At 47.0% G+C, this 21,383-nt stretch overlaps 1 protein-coding gene across 5 annotated transcripts; it reads left to right on the plus strand.

Annotated features, from left to right (window-relative positions):
• Nucleotides 1-170: 170 nt before the first annotated feature.
• Nucleotides 171-19,739, plus strand: NCOA5 (nuclear receptor coactivator 5). Of its 5 annotated transcripts, none has more exons than XM_018917245.3 (10): nt 172-869; nt 3,805-3,991; nt 4,484-4,591; nt 8,513-8,579; nt 11,931-12,290; nt 12,542-12,633; nt 12,756-12,882; nt 14,857-15,056; nt 17,016-17,339; nt 17,755-19,739. In XM_018917245.3, exons 2-10 carry the CDS (start codon nt 3,829-3,831, stop codon nt 18,408-18,410), a joined length of 2,097 nt encoding a protein of 698 aa, XP_018772790.1. In that variant the 5' UTR covers nt 172-869; nt 3,805-3,828; the 3' UTR covers nt 18,411-19,739. The 5 variants fall into 5 exon arrangements, with proteins under 5 accessions (XP_018772791.1, XP_018772790.1, XP_030087553.1 ...); XM_050982178.1 differs by lacking the exon at nt 172-869 and adding an exon at nt 884-1,239; XM_018917246.3 differs by lacking the exons at nt 3,805-3,991; nt 4,484-4,591 and having other exon boundaries at nt 171-869.
• The last annotated feature ends 1,644 nt before the right edge of the window (nt 19,740-21,383 follow it).

Below are 21,383 nucleotides of genomic sequence, written 5' to 3' on the forward strand. Positions count from 1 at the left end.
ATACCGGGTCGGGGGCCGGTGCTCAGGTGCTGCTCAGGTGGGAGGAGCTGCTCAGGCGGGAGCCCCTACGAGATCCCCCGGTCCTGCTACCCGCACAGCGGGGCAGAGTACCGGGACAGCTGCTGCTCGGGGGCGGCTCCGGGGCTAGGGGCGCAGCACGGGAACGCCACCCCTTGAACGGGTCAGGAACGCTCCGGTCCTGGCCCTGGGTCCGGACTGATCCCGATTCCGGTCCCAGTCTGATCCTGACTCCAGTCCTGGTCTCGGTCTGACCCCGATCGCGGCCCCAGTCTCAGAACCTGTCCTGGTCTGATCCCCACCCTGGTTCCGATCCTGACACCGGTCCCGTTCCAAAGCTCCATCCGGTCTGTCTGACCCCGACCCCTACTCCTGTCTCAACACCAGCCTAATCCCGATCCCGGTCCCCGTCTGATCCCGATCCCGGTCCCTGTCACAACCTGAACCCGATCCCGGTCCCTGTCACTCTCTGACCCCGATCCGGGTCCCTGTCCCTGTCCCAGTCTAATCCCGATGCCGGTCCCTGTCTCTGTCACAGTCTGATCCCGATTCCGCCGCCTCCCCGCGCGAGGTCCGATAGCGCCACCCAGCGGCCGCCCGGCCTCCTCGGCACTACAACTCCCAGCCTGCCTTGCAGCACCATACCGCGGGATACGCCGGGAGCCGGGGCAAGCGGCCTATGCCTCGGCAGGCATGGCGGCACGCTGGTGCGCCGTAAAGTGCGCTATGTCGCCATAGCGACCATGCTTCCTCCCTCCTCTTTGCGACGGCGCCGTGCGGTAGTGGCGGGTGGCGCCTTTGTCCTGGCGGCGGCGGCCTGACGGGGCACCGGGTCCGGGCCGGGAGTGGCGGTGAGTCTGCGGGTCCGCGGCCGCGGTACATAGAGCGCCCGAGCGACAGGCTTACGGCAGCGAGCCCCGCAGAGGGCCCGGTCCTTCTCGTCTGAGGCCGGGCCGGGCGTGCCTCGCGGCCTGCGGGCGGGCCGCGCCTCCGCCTCGCGTCCGGGCCGCGCCTCCGCCTCGCGTCCGCGCAGCGCGGGATCACCGGGATTCGATGGGGCTGCTCCGCACCCCCGGAGTAGCCTGTGTGCGGGTTGAGCGGCGCTGGCAGCGCCCAGGCCCGGACAGAGGGAAGGGAAGCACGGGTGGGAGCGGCGGCCGCCGGTGAAGCTCTCGGCCAGGAGTCCTTCCCCGCTGCCCCGGGAGCTGCTGCGGGCCCGCGGTGAGCGGGGCCCGGGGCAAGGGCGAGCCGGCGGGAGGAAGGCGGGGGCGCTCCCCCGGTTACCGTGTGGGCGGCACCGCGTGTGCCCAGGTGCGGGGGGCCGGGACGGGCGGTGCCAGCGCTGCCCCGGAGAGCCCTTTTGGGAGAGCGCGGGTCGGTTCCGAGGGAAGCTCCCGCTCCTCGGCACCTCTGCCTTCCGTGCCCGCTGTTTCTGCTTTGCCCCCGAACTTCACGGAGGCTTGTGTTGTGTTTCGCTTGTGGCAAATGAGTTGCAATGTCCTGCTCCAGCAGTCTTGCTTCCTTGAAGCTGTAGCGCTATTAATAAACAACTCTGGTTTTAAATATAAGGTTTTTAGAGAGATGTGGCTTTAATTAATTTCCACAGCATTTGTTGGTTCATGAGGTGCCGTGGGCACAATTGCTGCGCGGGGAATTGGCACCTTTAAACTCTCTCGGTGCCTCTCTGGCTGCATTCGTACAATAAGACTTCATGTGGGAATAAGGTGTTCACCTGATGTAGTGTACCCAGAGGGGGGACAACATTCAATTATTCTGGTCTTATGATCACTAAATGGCCCTTAATTATGTAATCTGCTGCGTGGAAAATGATAAGAGGCAGTGAATTACCTTAGATGAGAGTTCTGATTTACTGATTGTTTTGAAGTGGGAAAATAGCTCTCTGCTTTTCTGAACGTGGAAAGTTCTTGCAGCCTCTTCCTCAGACACCCCCTGCTATCCCCACCCCTTAGGAGCGCGAAAGGGAATTTCTTACAGCTCTTTATCCTGAAAGTGAGATGTCCTGCCAGCAGCTACAGGCCTGTTTGACAACTGTTTGCTGTGTGTGCCTGTGCACTGCATCTTGCTCTGAATGGGGATAGATGGTGCCTTCCATGTTTTATTGCCTCTTATAATTTTGAAAGCTTCTCTACCCTCAACTGATGAGAACTTGAGCTGCAGTAGTGGAATAGAAGTTCAGTGCTCTTGTTTAAAAAAAAAAAAAAAGGGATTTGGTACTTCTCATGGGGAAGATAAAACTCTGTGTATGTGTGTGGACAAACTTCCAGGGGGATTGGGCAAATATGATAGAGGAGATTAATTTTGTTGGATTTTGGTTTGGGTGTTGGATTTTGTTTTCCTCACCCCAGTTCTGGCAATTAATTTTAAAAAGTTTATTAGACAAGGAAGTGTTCTCTGCCCCCCATCTCTGCAGGGTTTCCTAAAAAGGGGCAAGAGTGATACAAATGTGAAGTTGATTGATCTTTAAAGAATAAATAAATATATTTTTTTGTCTCAGATCTGGAGTAGATGTGTTTTTCATGCCAGTTAAATGTTGCAAAAGTATTCATATAGACTCATCTATTTTGACATTTGATTGATTTATTTAGAGATGACTTAAATTGTATTTACTCCAGGGTACTGTGAGAGAGTATCTTGGTTGTAGGCATTGCATGATTAAAAAGAGAAGTTTCTGTTGATACACTTAATTTCATCATATTTCTTTTTCCAAGCTTCTTGCATGTTACAAACAGAAAATCCCATCCTGCATTCCTGTAGGTGAATGTTTAGGAAGTAGAACAACTTTATTAAATAATTTTCAAACTTTTAAGTTCACATTGAAAGTTTCAGTGTTATTAATTTCTTTGAGCTTTTTATAATGGTGAATTTTAAACCAGAAAGTCTGAATATTGGGGATGGTGTTTTTGTTAGCCTTGGCAGTGTTTGTTATGTTTTTGTTTTTGTTTTTTTGTTGGTTTTTTTTTTTTTCTGAGGTGTTTTTTTTTAATTTGTTTGGGTGAGTTTGTGCAGTGAATGTTGCTGACTGCTCCAGCTGTGTGCAGGGGTGTGGGCTAAGGGAATGTGCTTTTTCTGCATGGGGGGGTGAGGAAGGGTGCAGCATTTACCTGGGGGTGGTTAAATTCCCAGCTATGGACCCGCCTGCTGTGGGAGCTGACATCTCCATGGGGACAAGGCTGTGCTGTCTAACAGAGAAGCAGATAAGGACCTGTGCTTTCTGGGATTGGAAAGCTGAGGTTTCACATGTAGTGAAGTGACCCAGATGAGGTCACTTGGGAGTATTTCAGCCGTATTTCCTGATGCCTGGTTCCAAGCCCTACTGGAATATTTGGGTGCTGTTATGCAATGTTGCAATGAGTGTTTCCTTTCTGCTTATTAAAATATTGCATAAATTTCAGTATTTCTTATCAGTGGATTGAAGAACTAGATGTGACAACAATGGGCATGTTGAAAAGCTTAAAGTTAAGGAGTTTTAGTGGAAAATTAGTTTTACTTGTATCTTAGTTTGGAGTCAAACCATTAAAACCTTCTGCAAAATAATTAGGTTTGGTACCTTTCAGTATTACAGAAAAGCTCTACCAGAATGCTGCAGTGAGTGTTTTTGCCTGACCTCTGTGTCCCTCGTATTAAGATTTCTCTGGAGTGAAGTTTGCGTCAAGCAGACCCAGTTGGCTTCTAGTCTGCAAAGCTGTTAAGTTTAATCTTGTTCCAGTTTAATTTTAATGTCATGGATTGAAATTATATGCATGGCCATTTTTTTTTTTTGTGAAGAGTTGGATTTGGAACGAAAGCAAAATGGCTCGAGGACGCAAGAGCAATAGCATCAAACAGAGCGACTTCACTAACAGCACCAATCCTCAGGATTTAGAGAGAAGACTTTTTGTCGGCAATTTGCCCACAGACCACATGACTCGTGAAGAAATGGAAGAGATATTTTCAAAATATGGCAAAATCAGGGGTTAGTATATTATCTTATGCCTTTTTGTGGCAGGGATTTCAGGGAGAAATATTGCTTCATGCTTGTCAAATGCTATTTGATGATGATGAGAGGAGTGACCAATGTTGTTCCTAAATAGTGACCTTTTAATGATAATTTTCTCTGCCTGCATTTTGTCTGGAAAAGTGATTCCTTCAGTACAGCTCAAACGTAATGCAAATATATCAACTATGTTTTAGCTTTTAGGGTCGCAGTGTGATGTCACAATACTCTTTCATAGCCTTTTAATCAAATCTTGGTCACTTCACGGGCTGAATTTTGGTCACTGCCTTGTCAGAAGGAACTTGATCTGAGTCTTTGAGCTCTGCACTTTGATCCTGGTGGATTTGATTTTCCCAGGAAGCTTGCATAGTGGTTTCTGGGTAGAGTGCAGTTGGTGGGGTTAGCGATGTGTGTGTGTCTCAGCTCTGTCCGTGGTTGTAACCGGTCTTGCCCTGCTGTTAACTCTTGCAGCCCTCAGCATGTACCATGGCTATGGGTTCGTGCAGTATGACCGTCTAGAAGATGTCCAGGCCGCTCTGGACGGTGAGAAGGGTCGCCTTTATAAAGGGTATAGATTAGGTAAGGAAACTGCTCCTCGCTCTCCTGACCCCAGCATGCGTTCGGGAGAAAGGGTGCTCTTGTTTTAAAGCCCTCCTCAAAGGTCACAGTGTGACACTTGTCTGGCCTTAGTCTCAATCAATTTAAACAGAATGCATTTGCCTCCTGAGTTCCTGCTGTGTGCTTCACCTTGCTGCCTGGGTCTTACCCTGAATTTTTATGTGTTAGTGTTTGGAAAGCTCTGTTAGCCTTAAGAGCAGAGAAGAAACTGCAGCAAGTGAGGCCTGGAAAGGGATCATTGAAATGTCCAGCACAGAGTTTAATAACATTTGTAAACCAAAACTGGGCTTCATCTTGACATGCTCAAAGGAATTGGTCACAGTGCTTAGTGGCTGGTTGGCTAAGTAAACTTAGCTGGGATTTTTGCACAAGTGGAGCCAGCCTTTAAGCAGTGCTATAAATACTGGGTGCTTTAAAAAGGATATTTTCGTAAAGATGAAGATAATTCTGCTAAATGTGCTGGGAGCAGACTTAAATGGACATGAATGGTTAGAAATCCACAACTAATCTTTTAAATGCAAGGAAAAAATTACTTTCAAAGTAAGCCTATGATAATTTGAAGAAAAACAGTGTGACTTAAAAAAGAATGACAGGAGAAATAAATAGTAACCTGTGGGAAGGTGTATGTGCAATAGCAAATAGGAGCCTGAAGATGGAAATGAAGGCAAATAGACAAGAAGGGTAGAAGGATACAAGAAGAAATGATGTCCAGCGTTATCCAAGTGTAGAGACTTAAATAGGAACAACTTTAGCTATTTTAGAAGCTAAGGGTAACTAACTGGCAATGATAAAATTTCTAACTGAGAAGACCAGTTAATGTTTCTGCTGCCTGTTTTTGAAAAGGCAGATGTGTTTAATGTAATTTCCATTTTAGTAGCAAAACCAAAAAGGTAAAACTGCAGCTACCAAATCTAGAGCTCTCAAAAGAATTAACATCAGTGAGGCTCAGTGAACTACTGACCTGCCTAGTCTGTTACCGGTGTTTTTCCACAAGCCTTGGAAAACTAGGGACTTTCCAGGGAGCTGGTAGAGTGCTGCAGGTGAGCCAGTAGGCAGGGTAAATGGAATGAGCCTGTCATCAGAGCCTGGGACCAAAGGGGTTCTTTCACTTGGCACTGATGAGAAGGCAATTGATTAATGTCCATCAAAATAAATTCTGTCTTAGTTACTCTTATGGTACTGCAAGCTCTAGGGCTGGAAGCAGCAGGGTTAGTGTACAGATTGCTGTAAGGTGTTTGACTTATAAGAAAGGAGAACAGTTAAAAACATCAGAGTTAAATGGATTTCAAGTGAATCTAGAATAGAATAGTTACAACATGATGGAATTTCTCAGTGCTTTGAGTGGTGGTCTAGAAAAACTGAGTCCTGGCCATATGGGGTTTTTATAAGGGACTTGGAGAGGAAAACATGTTTTAAGAAAAAGATGAAATAAAGGAGATTGAGTCACTGATGGTGAAAGGACCTGGACTTCCTGTCCTGGATGCAGACACACCTGAGCTTTAAGTGAAGCTGACAGGGAAGGTCTGCTCCCAGCCAGAGTGCTTCAGTCATCCTTGGCTGTGCAAAACACAGGTGTGCAAGTAGGGAGGTTTTGGTACTGTGGGATTTTGCTGTTGGAAGAGTGCTCAGTTTTGGTATGCCTGGTTCAAAAAGGATAATGCTGAAATGGAAAAACCTTGATAAAACCTGACAGAGGTTTAGAATTAAAGAACAAACCCAAGCAAAAATCTCAAGAGAAAGGAGTGATGTGATCTCTGTGTTACAGACAGACCTGTGATCAGGGAGTTTTAGTGTAGTCGGCATAAGTGTGACAGTGCCTTGAATGTGAATAAAGACTTTTCTCTAACAGCAGAATAATTGGCTTCTGGAGTAATTTATTGGATCTGTGGTGGTTTCTGTGCTCTGAAGACTTTTAAATTGGAATTGGATGTTTTGCTAAAAGATAAGCACTAGTTCAGTGCCACTGCTGCACTTGAGATAGATGGATTCCAGAAACTCCTGTCACCTGTGTTTGTTCAGAAGGTTACACTGTGTGATTACAGTGGCCTTGTCATCTCAAAATCCTACAGGACAGAAGACTTTTTATTTGGGCTTTTTTTTTTCCAGAAGTTTTGTCAGTGTATATTTTCAAATACTTGTAAATGCTGTTGGCATTAAATAAAATGTTACTAAATGTGTTTGTTTTGCACAAGAGAAGGATCCCTGTCAAAGTTTTTTCTTTTTTTTCTTCTAGTAAAATATTTTTGTGAAGATCTAAATATTTTTTTTATTTGAAAGAAATGTATGATACTGAGTGTAAAAATCATAATAGGTTTCTTCAATGGCATCTTAAAACAGAAAATAAAAATAATCTTAAACCAAAGAAAGCAGCTAGTGTCTTGCTTAAAGATAACATTTGACTTTAAGGGGCAAAATTATCTACTAAAAAATGAATGCAAGAAGAACAGTTACTTCAGTTATGCAGTGTGAGTATTAAATACAATCGTTAATAACACAGGAAGGTAAAACGTTTTGGGAGAGTTTAACTCCAGTGTAGCATAATACAAGTATTTCCAAAAATGTACAGTCGTGTTTTCATATCTTTAGTAGTAAAACTACTCAGAGAATTAGTGTCTTTCAGATATAGTTTGGAACAGTAGACCCTGCAGCTGTGTTTGATCCTGGGGAGGTGCTTTGAGGTCCTGTGAGTGGTGTTATGCTGCAGTTGTAGTTAATGTTCAGGTTGCACTTGCTTCTCTGCCCCATCTGAGAGGCAACATGCTGCTTCATTGACATCAAGAACAAAAATTAGACCTGATCCCTTAATTACTGTTTTAATCTTGAAAATAATGAAGGATAGTTGGGGATGTTACAGAAGATATTAAGACTGAGTCTGCCTAAAGACATCACAGCATGTTTACATTCTCATGCAAGAGCTTTGAAAGTGGTTAATGTAAATAACTCATCAGAAATGTTAATTGTTCATAGATTCTGGGGAAGCAGATAGGGCCTAGATTTGGGTTCTTTTCCTTAAAAGGTTCTCAGTAAAATGTCCAAAGTCATATTGCTGTTTGCTCTTCCTCCCCTCCAGAGCATTATTTCATCTCCAGTCATCTGTCACGGGAGGCTTTGAGAACAGTGTGGGTCCCTGCCAGTTCTGGGCAACTTCACTTTTGCGGGTTGAGGACAAGATTCTGTTTCTTCAGCTCTCTTCATTCTTTGTGTTTCCCTTCATGGTGTTTTTCACAGAAGCCAACCAGTTTTCAAATTTTCGATCTGTTGCTTTAGTCTGCATTACATTAACAATGATGCTTTGGATGCACCATGTTAACTTTATAAGGAGCCTGTGTTCCAGGGCTCCTGGATCCGTTTCTCAGTGGTGGGGGCCATGCACCTTAACACTGCAGCAGTCTCTTGGAAGGCAGTTGCACGTGCCCCTTTGAGAACCCTTGGATTGTTTCCACCAAGGGTATCAGCATGCTCTGTTGAACAGGACTGGCTGTGAACTTTAGACTGTGCTGGCCATCATTCCTTTCTCGGAGGTTTTCAGACTCTGCTTTTTCTCCTAGAGTCCATGAGTCGCTTTCTGCTCGCTCATAGACTGCAGAAGAAAGAGGTTCTCTTATGGAAGGAAGAGTCTGGATGTAGGCCTGAACATGCAGGGTTAAAACTTCACCCAAGCTGTCCACCCTATTTTGAAGTCAAAGAAATCCATGAAATTTTCATGATGTTGTACTATCTAAACTTAATAAAAAATTGTCAAAGTGACAATGTCTCTCTGCTGAATGGATTTCCTTGCACCATCTGGATGTTGTTGAGCTTAAGTTGCTTTCATTTTAATTGTGCTGATGATCTTTTTTTTGTTTCATAGCATTGAACAGATGGGTTGATTATTCTTTACAGATATTAATAAAGCAGTGGAAAGAAGAAATATGAATAAGGCTTCATCAAGGTCCAGTCCCACACGAAGGTAAAGTACCTGGAAGCAGTGAGTTATATAGGAATTCAGGCCTTTGGGGCATGAGCCCAGCGGCCTGTGCTAAATGTCTGTGTCTCTTCCCTACTGCCACCTCCCCAGTCAAACAGTGATGCTCCAGCAGGAAAGTGTCTGCTCCACCTCTCAGAGCCCTTTAGGCTTGGGCATCTTGGGAGGCACGAGAGAAACCTTGTGTCTGCTGCCATTACTGCAGCCCAGCATTCAGTTTTGAAGCACAGGCTGCAAGAGACTTGAGAGGAAGAATACACTTGATGTTTACTCCTGCCTCCAAGGATCAGAGAAGCCGAGACATATCTAGAGAATGCCAAGGGGCTGCAACGTTCCTAGTGCAGAGGATCTTGGGATCTTGCCTCTTCTGATGCTGAACCCTTCCAGTGCTGCCATGAGACTGGAAAAGAGCGCTTGAGCAAAACACAAGACAGAGCAAATGTCTCTTGCACGGTCTTGTCTGCCCGTGTGGTTGTGTTATCAGAGCCTGGAGCCAGCCCCCCGTGCAGTCACCGTTGTACTCTCCAGCTTCTCCTGGCTTCCCACCCTGCAGTGGGCACAGCACATTCACCTCTTTTACCACCTCTGTGTAGGCAGCCACAGGCAAGGGGAAAAGATATGGATTGGCCTGTCACAGGAAGACAACTTCAGTGTCCTTTCCTCAGCATCACTAGGAAGCACACAAAGACATGCTTCAGTGTTGTTTGGTACAAGGTATCCACCCTGTGTGCTTCTGCTGTAAAGCTTTCCATGAAAAAGCATGGTGCTTGTTGGACTCGAAGATAATTGAGGTGCCACGTGCCACGTCTAGTGTGCTTTACTAGCTTGAACTGCTAAATTACCAAAAATGCAGAGATTGAGTAGCTGCAATTCTTGGCACCATCTAGGATTTTTATGCACTGCACTTAACCCTACACAGGGCCAAATGTGCTTGCAGAGACCAGCATATGGGCATCAGGCCCAAGAAGTGCTGGGATTCCTGTGGCAGATGCAGCAAGTCTTGGGCCTGGGGTGCGCTCAGTGGTGGTGGGAGGACCCTGGGAGTATGTGAGCAGCAGGCACTGATGGCACATCTTTGGCCTCAGTGCCACTGATGCTGCAGCACTGCAGGGGTGAGGGGCAGGTGTCTGTACCATGGGCATTGATCCGTGGACTGCACTGCAGAGAGATAAACACGGGCACTGATGCCATGGGCATTGCAACCTATGTCATCCTGCATGTGTGCAAGAGCAGGTGCCTGTGCTGCAGTACTAAGGAGCACTGGACGTGACTGGAGAGCAGCCAAAGGCTTTGGTGCCACTGTGACATGCACTGGATTTCAGTTGGCACTGCATATACCATGGCCATCACATGTGGTTAGCACCAGGTCCCAAGCAGCACTGTGGGCACAGGTGGCAGTGGGGTCACAGTCACAAGTCCTGGGCATGGCTGCGATCCATGGACTCTGGACCATGCTGTGGCCTGGGAGCAGCAGCTTGCCCCTGCCAGTGCTGCAGAGCCCCACACTGCGCTGCACACAGCGGTGCTGGACCAGCAGGGCCAAGTCCCAAGCAGATGCAGGTGGTGGTGCTGATGCTGCAGGAGCCAGACCATGGTGACTGAGGACCAGAGCTGTGCCTTTGTGCTGCTGTCTCCCTCGAGCAGGGCAGCCATGCGGGCACAAGAGCTGAGGGAACCTGTTCCACATCTCTACTTCTGTCACAGTTGTGCGTTGTTCATTCTGGATCTCTTTCTCTGCAAATAATAAATGTGGCCTGTTCTGGTCACCCCCACTCCAGCTGGAATAAATGTCATATGCCAAACAATTCCCCTGCATCTGGTTGTTTTGCTAAATGGTCTCACAGCTATGGAAAGATCAGTTATTCAGTATCCATTAGAGCAAGTCAGAAGTTTCCCCTGAGCTTTCGCCATCATTCATTGTAGGTTTTGCGGGAAGGGGATATGATGTGTGTCTCACAGGATATGGTTTCAGTGCAGATCACAAACGAAAAATGGATTTATATGTCCAAGAAGCCAAAGGAGTTTACACCTGCCTGTTTGCGAATTCATTATGTTACTTAGAGGAGGAGGCTCTTGTTGGCATCTCTAATTTGTCCCAAAATCTGGTTTGTATCTGATGTGCAACAGAGAATGCCAGCACTCTTACGTGTTCCCAGCACAGCTGGGTGTCTGACACCAAAATCCATGCACAGACTGCTCTTCCATCTCATTCCTGTCACTCTGCCTGACACCAAACTTGGCTCATCTGACTCGTTCTCTCCAGGTGATCTCTATGTCACTGCACTGCAGTGGATGCAGACTTAGGTTCTGCTTATCTTTCATAAATTAGATTAGGCCGTTTGAGGACTGTAAAAGTCATGTCAAGTATGGGAAATAAAGATTCAAAAAGCTGGGGTTTTTTTCCTAATGGTTGTCACTCTTTTGGGGGAAAACCAGTCCGAACACATCAAGCTCCATTGTTTCTCTGCAAGATTTTTTTAATACTTTGTTTTGACTACAGTGAAGTTATAGCCTTCTCTGGAAAACAGAATACGACCTGGAAAACTCCTGCTGCTTTGGGAAAAGATGAAGACTGGAACATTATTCTTCCTTGCCTGTGAAGACTGCAATATAAAGTCTGAATGAGACAGATCATTCAGATCCAACAGAGAAGTCTTCTGTGGCCACTGAGGATGCAATGCTGGTTGGGTTTAGTACCCTCTTAACCAGGGCATTATAAACATAAGGCTGGCTTTCTACAGAAACTATCCCTAAAATCCAGGAGAAGGCCATAGCTGTCTTTGCTTTCTGTCAGCAGCAAAAACCCAACTGCAACATGGAACCTGCAATGTCTTTCCTCACAAGCTGCTCCTTTTTTTAATCATATGCCAATAACGTTACTGCAGGTGTTCTGCTGTCATTGATGAGTGAATTTAATGGATCCCTTGAACACTCCTCGCTATTGCATATATGTGGGTATTAGCCTACATCACCTTCAATTCTCTCAAAGAATTTGCCAGACATGATTGATAGATCATCAATGGCTGATGTTGGAAGTCAGAGGCCTTAAAATGGTGGTTTCTGAAGTGCCTGTTCACTTCATCCAAAGGTGCTCTACACTTAGTGCTCCATTAAGGAGCTTTCTGGGTCTTGTTTAGCCGTGCTGATTATTAGAATCAAAAACCTTCTCCAGACTGCTTCAAAAATATGACTTTTGATCAATGTTTGTTTTTGTGGGGTAAGAGGGAGGATTCAGCTGCTGTGAAAGGTGACTTTGGCACCTCAGGTAAGAGATGTAAGGGTAACTGTACTCGTGTTGTTAGCAGGCTAATGGAATTTCCCTGGTGTTTTCCTCAGAGAGCAATATGCCTACGGGGATGGCCGAGATGCCAGGCGCGACCGCTCCCCTCTTCGGGGGAGCCCACGGAGAGACCCCAGGGATGGCAGGGATGGCAGGAACGGGCGAGATTCTAGAGACGCTCGAGACATTCGAGGTAGAGACATGCGTGATGCCAGAGACCACAGGGACCCACGGGACCTGCGAGACCCAAGGGATATCAGGGATCCAAGGGACTTGAGGGACCCACGTGATGTTAGAGATCTTCGTGACCCACGGGAGCCACTGTATGATCGATACAGGGATCCACGGGATATGAGAAATGCACGAGATATGAGGGATCCACGGGATATGAGAGACCCTCGGGACTCTTTGTACAGGTAAACACTCCAAGATCCTATTTCCCAAAGTAATGTTTTTATGGCATTTCTGACACAATTGTTTGAGTGTTGTCAGGTGTTTAAGGAAATCACCCTTGGCTGGGGACAGCTGGGTGCTGCTCTGTGTCTTGTGAGGAGCAGATGGGTACCTCAGAAATTAAACCTGGGGGAGGTCTGGGTGTGATGCTTTGCCCAAAGTTACTGCCTGAGATGGCGCTGCAGGAAACCATTGCTGCTTCTGAATGTTGCAGACGAGACGAATCTTACGACCGTTACCTGCGCCTTGACGACTACTACCGGCGCAAGGACGACTCCTACTATGACCGCTACAAGGAGCCAGAGGGTGAGTGCCTGCACTTCAAAGGGAGGGTGCCATGGTGCCACAGTGCCACAGTTGTGGCGCTCTGTGCCCCTCTGAGGAGGTCTGAAGGGTGTCACTCATCCTGTCCCTGTGGCTCATTTCAGACCGCCTGAAGCGCGAGGAGCGGCGCCGGGAGGAGCTGTACCGTCAGTACTATGAGGAAATCAAGAGACGGTTTGATGCAGAGAGACCTGTGGATTGTTCTGTGATAGTGGTGAATAAACAGACAAAGTAAGAAAATTGTTACAATCAGTTTTAATATTGCCTGGTAGAAGAGAATGGATTTAAACTTAGTCCTGCCTTGAGGCTGTTTGTCTTACAGGCTGCTCTTGAGGAGTGTGAATTTAGAGCCCCCAGGAAGCTACAGCTCATGTTTTTCTTCTGGGAATATATGTTGATGAGATGAGGAAATGTATCTTGTGCTTTGCTTATATTTCCCCCTTGTAATCTATAGCTATACTTTCTCCTGATACTTTTATACCATCTCTCCATGTAAGCCTACCATTTCAACAGGTTGCCTGTACTTGTTTTTCATGGGTAGCATGATATGGAGCTTAGGAATATGTGCCAGCCAGGGGACAGTACAGAGCATGGGTCAGAGTGGATTGGGGGTGTTAGTTCAGAGCTCCTGCTGGATTGGTTCCTAGGGCAGATGCCAATCATTGCCATTAGTCCAGTGTGCAAGAAATACAAAATCACTGCTGAAGGCAGTCAGGGACAGTATCAAAAGCAGGTGTAAGTAGTAAGTAGGTGATCTCCTATGGCTGGCTGAGCACTTACTGAGTTCACAGGGCAGGCACTCTGTTGGGAACAGGAGGTACACCTGGCACAGTAGTAGAGGGCTTTAACAATGTCACCAGTCTGATGTCTGTATCTTTACAGTTAAATATACTAAAGAATAGTAAATATGTAAATAAATCACAGCTCTGGCTTGTAATCTGAGGAAAACCTTTGTTGGTGGAAAGTTAAAGCTCTGTATCCTACACCCTTCAGAGAAAAGATCAAGAGTTGCTTTTCTTTAACATTGCTGTACATGTGGGGCAGAAAGAGACAGCTGGAGCTTGCCTCATCTGCTGGTAGAAAACGGATCAGGAAATGGAAATAGGAGAAGCAGTGAAACTAGAAATAAACTTCTGATGGAGTTGATTACCTGTTGGTACAAATCTTGAGAGGAAATTTTAGATCCTTTATTCCCTGGTGGCTAAAATTCCTTGAAAGATATTCTAATAGACCACAAGTTATTGTGCTTGACCCAAGAATATTTTTTTTGTGCCAGAGGATCAGCTTAGTATCCCAAGAATCATTTTGGTCTGTAACAGCTACAAACCTTAAGAGCTGGAGCCTGTTCATAAATCTTGTATTGAAGCACTGATGTCACCTGCTATAGACTTGTTGAAAGATGACTCCTGAATGCCTTAGATACAGTCATTTGACTTCAAAGCTCTTAAAAAGATGGTTTAAGGGGGGGGACAGTTTTAATTATCATTACAGACTTCACCTCCAAAGACAATAAAATTACCCTCTTTTGAGGTGTGGGTGCACACAGACTGAATTTGTCAGACTTTTGTGCAGTCAGTATTGCAGGTTTGGTTCTAAGTATAGTAAACTTAAGAAAAACCCTTGGCAATTCAAGCTCAGCCTTGTGAGCTGTGTTTTGTGCTTGGATGGGAAAGTCTGTAGGACAGAATATACAGGAGCAGTGGATTCAGAGATGCTGTTTTGGCAGTGGGTGAGAGCAGAAAGCAGCCAGTAGAAAAGAGCAGGCCAGTAAGGAATGAGGCACATGTGAACAGTTGAGATACTGAACAGAGCAGGAGTAAATGAGTTCTATAGGTTGGCTCCTCTGCTCTGTACCCCTTGGACCTCTGCTGGCGTAAATTCCTTCCCCTGATGAATTTAGTTGAAACGCATTTATGTGTAAACAAACTTGTAATAGTGTAAATCCCTTTGCAAACACTCTGTTTCTCAGCTCAGCTAAGGCTTGATTTGTAATTTATTTTGGTTGAACTGAAATGACTGATTCAGATCAGAATAAGGGCTTTTATATTGCTATAATGGGATTGCTTTAGTACTGTCCTGGTAAACGTCATGAAGCTGGGCAAGTAATCAGAAAACCAAATCTGGGATGGTGGAGAGGGTACAGTGCCAAGATTTCTGTTCCTGTGTGTGACTGATTTGTTAAACTGCTGCTTTGCTTTCTGGTAGGGAGTACGCAGAGTCCGTGGGGCGGAAGGTGCGGGACCTGGGCATGGTAGTGGACCTGATCTTCCTGAACACAGAGATGTCACTGACACAAGCCCTGGATGATGTGAGCAGGGGAGGGTCTCCTTTCGCCATTGTCATCACCCAGCAGCATCAAGTTCACCGTTCTTGCACTGTTAACATCATGTTTGGCACCCCACAAGGTACTAAGGTCTCAGTAGGCTGGGAATTGTGTGGTCACTCTGAACCTTTCTTTCAGGCAAAACCACATAGAACAAAGTTAATCCTTGCTGTCACATAAGGAGTTATAAATGACTTCACACCATGTCATAAATGGGAATATCATAATTTAAAAGCTTCCATAATACTGTTTGCCCCTTGTCAAAAGGAATGTCTAATTCCTGCCAAGAAAGAATCTCATCTGTGTTCTCGGCTCCTAACACTGCCAGCCTTTGCAGTGTTAGGGCAAGTCAAGATATGGACCCCAGAGTTGCACTGCTCTGGGACATCTCTGAGTAATACCAGCCCAGCCTCGCTCTACCACTTGTTGCTCTCAGAAAGATCATGTTGGGAATGTGGCAAATTAAAAGACAGATTTTAAAATCAAATGTGATTTAATAAGGATTTGTTAATGGTAGAGATTTGATAATGAAACTGGGAAGAGTTATGAAAGATAAAACTACAAAGTGTTATGAAAAGATAGATCTACAAAGTGTTTGGGTATACAGGCTCCACCTTCTTAGCACCTTTACACTTGTCACATCACTTTCCATCACAAGGTGTGACTTGGTTTTTGCATGAGGGTGGGTGTAGGTACTAAAAATGCCTTGTCAAAATGTGATTGGGGAAAGTGGCTGTTACTCTGATCATAGCAACATGTAATGTTCATGTAATCTGACAACACAGGTGCCTGGTTTGACCACAGCTGAGTTTGCAAAGGTTATTTCTCCCTTACTGTGTTCCCAAGTAATGTTCTGTGAGTTCATCTGGGAGAGGAAACCTCTGAGTGCACAGTCAGTGCTTGGTGTGTGCTGACTGACTGGAGAAGCCCAGTTTCTTTTAACATCAGATGCAGATGTGATAGGAGAGCTCCCTCATTTCCTGCAGACACACAGCTCACATGCACTGTCACTGAGCTTCCCATCACCCTTGGTTTTAATTCTCAACTTCTTTGGTTTAACACCTGTTAAACCTTTGGCAGGAGGCCAAAGCTTCTTTTCTTCACTGGATCTGCTGGTTTATCAGATGTGATGGTAACCCCAGTCATTAGCTCATCCACAGCTCATTCCAGAGATTAGATATGGTCACTTCAACCGCTCCTGGCCACTTTTGCATGCATGTTTGTTTCAGTGAACTCTTTCACAGTTTGTGCAAAGCCTAATGTTAAAATGAATCCAAGTTTCCTGTTAGGAGGAAAAGGCTTGCAGGATTTGATGTTCTGCAGGTGTTGAAAGGACCCTGCCCAAAGCTTTGGGCACTTTTGGGAAGGTAAAGGCTCTTTTGATCTCCCAGTTTAAATCTGTGTTCAGGTGACTGTTCATGTGTGTGCTTTGGGAGTTGGAAATAATGACCTCAAAACTCACCATTGAAATTGCCCATTACTCATTTTACTACAGAAGAATTTGATTGCTGCTTGTTGCCTCAAGAGTGGTGAATGTGAGCAGCCATGTAACATTGAGCCAATGCTGCTCCCTCCCCAGCTGCATGTGCACATGAGATGTTAAGGCACTGGCAGCACAGAAACAAACATATTCCCATGGCTGTCCTCCTCTGGGAAGCATACAGCCTTCAGAGGGCAAGTTTTGGATCTGTCCCAGGGTTTAACAGTAAAATGACTGGGACTATCTCATCTCGGAGAACTGAGGATTTATGTGAGAGGTAGAGGGAGCTGCTTTCCTTTTATCTGGTGAGAGACAAGAAAGACTTTTCTGGGCTGAGCTCTGAGCTGTGGAAGGAAAGGCTGGCCTTGCTGGCTGATAGCAGTGGGCCTTCTGTTGGCTTTGAAAATGTAATTGTTCCCATGTGTCTGGGAAGTTCCCAAGTCTGCACTCACACTCCCTGAGCGCTGCCTGCTGCTGACTGGGCTATGCTGGCAAGCAGGAGGAGCAGCACCTCCATCGGGGTCACTTTGGGTCACTCAGAGCATTTCTCCCTTTGTGCAGAGCACCGCAACATGCCCCAGGCTGATGCCATGGTGCTGGTGGCAAGGAATTACGAGCGCTACAAGACAGAGTCCCGGGAGAAGGAGCGGGAGGAGATCGCCAGGCAGGCTGCCAAGATGGCAGACGAAGCTATTTTGCAGGAGCGGGAGCGCCCACCCCCCATGGAGGAGGGTGTCAGAGGAGGTCACCCTCCCGGGATCCAAACTCTCTTGAACCTGCTGGCAGACAATCGCTATGTGACTGCTGAGGAGATAGATAAAGTCATTAATTACCTGAGAGACCGGAAGGAACGGTTGCTGCGGGGCAGCACTGAATCTCTGCAGGGTAAGTCCCACAGCCCCAGACAGACTTTACTGTGTGGTTTGTGGTCCTCAGGGCTGGGACAGGAAAAGAGTCCTGGGACTGCAGAGGAGTCTGGGAGCATAATATCCTCATGTAGTAAGTACCTCATTTTACTGAGATGGATGTGTTGTTGCATGCCGTGAGACAATCCAGAGTATTCATGTGGAAGATCTTTTATGCTGGATTCTCTTAGGGCAACAGCAGGACTGCCATAACTGGTTGGGCTGCTAAGCTCCCTTCTTTAGAGTGGTTTGGCTTCCCAGAGCTGTGCAGCTGTGATCTGAGGGTGGATGTTCACTGATGCCGTGTCTTTCACGGTAGCTGTTTCATTAGTTTTCTTTAGGTGTCTCTTCTAGGGCATTTGCAGAGCTTTAACCACCTTTCCTTTCTTTCCCAGCACCCATGTCAAGACAACCTTTGGGGCCACCTTCAGGATCATCACTGGGTAGTCAGTCCAACCTTCCAAGTTCTCAAGTTCATCAGAGTTCACAGCCTCTGGTCTCTACTCCTTCTGTTCCAGTGTCCTCTTCTACTCCTCAGCAGGAGCTTCAAGCAAAAATCCTCAGTCTCTTCAACAGTGGGGCGGCAGCGGCAGCAGCTGCTGTGGCAAACAGCGGTCCTGCGGCCTCTGCGGGCTCTTCAGCCAGCACTCCCAACCAGAACTTTACTAACCTGGCCGGCGGGCAGCCCCGGCCAGCACAGATGAATGCTGGAAATTTAAACCAGGCTCAGCAGAGATTGCAAACTCCAAACGCGCAGATTCCTGCTCTCCCAGGCCCCTCGAGAAACGCGGGTCCGAGACCTGGAGCTCCTCCACAACCTCAGCCTCTCTATGGTCAGCACCAAACCCGCCTCCCTGCGCCTGGCAATGTGCCCGCCCAAAGGCCAGTGTCTTCTGGTATCAACTTCGACAACCCCAGTGTACAGAAGGCCTTGGACACCCTTATCCAGAGTGGTCCTGCACTCTCGCACCTTGTGAGCCAAACCGTGGCCCAGGGGCGAGCGGGGTCCTCAGCCCAGCAACCGATGGGTGCCTACCAGCGACACTATTAGAGCTGAGCTGTTGGACCCATTCCCCTTCCCTTTGCCATTCCATACTTATAGCTGTTAAAGAATTCTCCCATCCTTGACCAGGGACAGATGCCCTGGACATGCATGTCCTCTCCACTCTGGCGAGAGCATACCCCCTGCAGCATTGCTGCCAACGGTTGCTGGCGCTGCCCTCCCTCTCCTTGGTCTGGTTAGCAATGTTTGGAGCAGAATGCTCAGTTTTCTCCAAGGCACAATGTGCTGAACTATGTTGGATCATTGGTTGTCTTGTCCCGTCCCAGAAGCATCAGTCCTGCTGCATTTTCTTACTCCCAGCACCTGGTGCACCTTCCCATTGAGGTGCAGTCTAGGCTCACTGATTGGTCTCAGTGTAGTTTTGGATCATCAGTTTTGATGAATTAGGAGACTGAACAAAGCAGCAAACTGATGGGCCTTGGACACCCACCAATGTGGAATGGGCACTATTTTTCTTTGGATTTTTTTTCCTTCTTTTTTTTTTTTTTTTTTTTTTTCCTTTTAATAGCATATAAGCCATTTGGAAAGTCCAGTGATAGTGCTGGCAGCCAAAATCATGAAGCACATGCCCAACCACTGCTCAGTAACCAGGACTGTGCAGTCCATCTGCAGCTGGCCTGCCCTGTGCAGGCAGAGAGGCCGGTGTTCCTGACCACTCACAGAGACTGGCAGCTGTGGGCTGAGCACACATCTGCAACACAAGAACTTCCAGCCAAGGCAGAGATTTCAAACGGTCTGTCAATTTTCCTACCGTGAGTAATCAGTGTTAAGATCAACCTGGTACATTTGGTGTGTAAATTTCCTTTTCTTACAGTCTTTGGCACCGTTGTTAGTGTAGCTTAGCTGCAGCCACACTGATGTGCTGCTGGCTCTCCCTGGGAACGCCTGTCACCAGGTATTGGGGGCAGTGCTGCTCTATCAGACCTCTTGCTGTTGATGGATGTTTGGTCCATCTGAGGAGGAGAGGTTAATACCGTAATTTTAAAGATGTTAATACCATAATTTTAAACGTTCTCTCAACATTTTGGGAGCTGCAGCGGACAGTGGAGTGGTAAATCAGGCAGTGATTCCTCACCCTGTTTTTACTGGGAACATACTTTGATACCAGAACACAAAACATCACTTAGCTGTGTGGTTCTTCCTGTCATGGCCTTCTTGGAGTCTGTGGGCTTCCTGCAGGGAACTGTGAGATACTAAGAAAGCAGTGGATTGAAGCAGAGGATTTTCTTTGTCCCAGGTGGTTTGTGTTGTAGCATTTCTTTTATCTCTGTGCTGTTAACAAGAGGACATTACTTTCTAATAAAAGTCAGAAAAATTTCTTGTTGCATTTTTTGACACCTGAGTACTCTCAGAATACATCTTTTCACTGTGTTTGCTGTTACTCTCCTCTCCTGGAGAAGCTGTGCTGAAGCTTCACACTGGATGCTGAGCAGAATGTGTGTGGACCTCACAGGTCCTGACTCTTGCACAGCACTGGTGTGGCCTCAGGAAGATGTGGTGTGGCACAGCCAATGTGAGGAGTCCAAAACCTCTCTGGTGACAGATGATGGGAGGGACTGGTCCAGGTCAGTGCCCCAAGCCAGCGTGAGGTCAGGGCTGCAAGTCCCTGTGCCTTCAGCACTGGTGTCCCACAGGCTGAGTCTGGACAGCTGTCTTTCCTCCTGGTAGATCCCCTTCTCCACCTCTACAATCCTGCATCCAGATTGAGCACTTTTGGTGAGGTGAAATGTGGGAACTGCATCCCTTTGGAGAGGCTTTTCCTCTCCTTGTGCTTTGCTTCCTCTGCAATCTGCACCCTGTCAGGGCTTGCTCCATGTTATGTAAATGGTGCAAAATAGCTGTGGAGACCTGGAAGCAAGTGAAAAGTCCCCGTGCAAGTAGTGAAGGGTGTAATAAAATCATTTATTGCATTTTGTGCAGACAGGAGTCTAGAAAAATGAATACAGGTAAAGCAGTAAAGCAGTAACAGGGAGCATTCAACAGCTGAGGAGCCACTCCTCCATGAACACCTGCACAGAGAACACAGGGTCTGCACTGAGGCGGCCTAATGCACAACACTGAAACACACACAGAAATTAAATGCAAGCCTATTGGGGTTTGTTTTTTTTTTTTTTTGGTTTGCAACCTGTTTTATTTACAAGGTTTTAAACTTAATTGCATTGCTCTGCACACAGATTCTCTAAAACACAAAGCATTCTAGGTCACTACATGTCTATTGAAATATTGCACTCGAATAAAAGTCACTTGAATGGACAGAGAACATCTAGCTACAGTGATTAAAAGAGTATTGAATGAACCGACTTTGTGATAACATTCATAACAAATATATTGCACATGTAGCACAGAAAGTGTTGTAACCAGCAGATCCCAGACCTTTCGGTCTTTCTGCTAGTTTTTAGTCCTGCTACACAGAGGAGGGTCTTGACTCTTCTAGTGCAACTCTTGCCCTTGTGCAGTCTCTTGTCCTTCTCGTCCAGCCACGGACCAGCATCTGCCCAGGCTGGATGCTGCCTGAGCCTCCTGTCCCTGCTGCCCTGTGGCTTGCTGCCTGTGTTGTGTGGTAGCCACAGCAACCTGAGCTGTCCTCCACAGCAACCTGAGCTGCCCACTGCCACTCGGGGGCCAGGACTGCTTGGCCCTCTTGCACCAGGGACTGGAGCACGTGGCCACCAGCGCTGTGTAGCTGGCCGAGCACTCCCTGCCAGCTGTGGCCACGTTCCAGCCCACCCTCCCATGGGTTGTGCTGCTCAGTGCTGCTCCAGCAGCAGCCTGCCTGTAAAACAAACTGGGGGGTCAAGACCTTCCTGTCTGGAACAAAAACCGGACCGTGTCTGCGCATGTGCCAAGGAGGAACTTGCATGTGTACCAGAGGAGGACACTGTCTTCACCACGGTGGAGCGGCAGAAGGGTGCTCCATGGGGAAACTGAACACTCACAGAGGCCAAACGTGCAGGGCTGGGT

Source organism: Serinus canaria, chromosome 20 (genome assembly GCF_022539315.1).
Source record: "Serinus canaria isolate serCan28SL12 chromosome 20, serCan2020, whole genome shotgun sequence".
In the NCBI taxonomy this organism is placed as follows: domain Eukaryota; kingdom Metazoa; phylum Chordata; class Aves; order Passeriformes; family Fringillidae; genus Serinus; species Serinus canaria.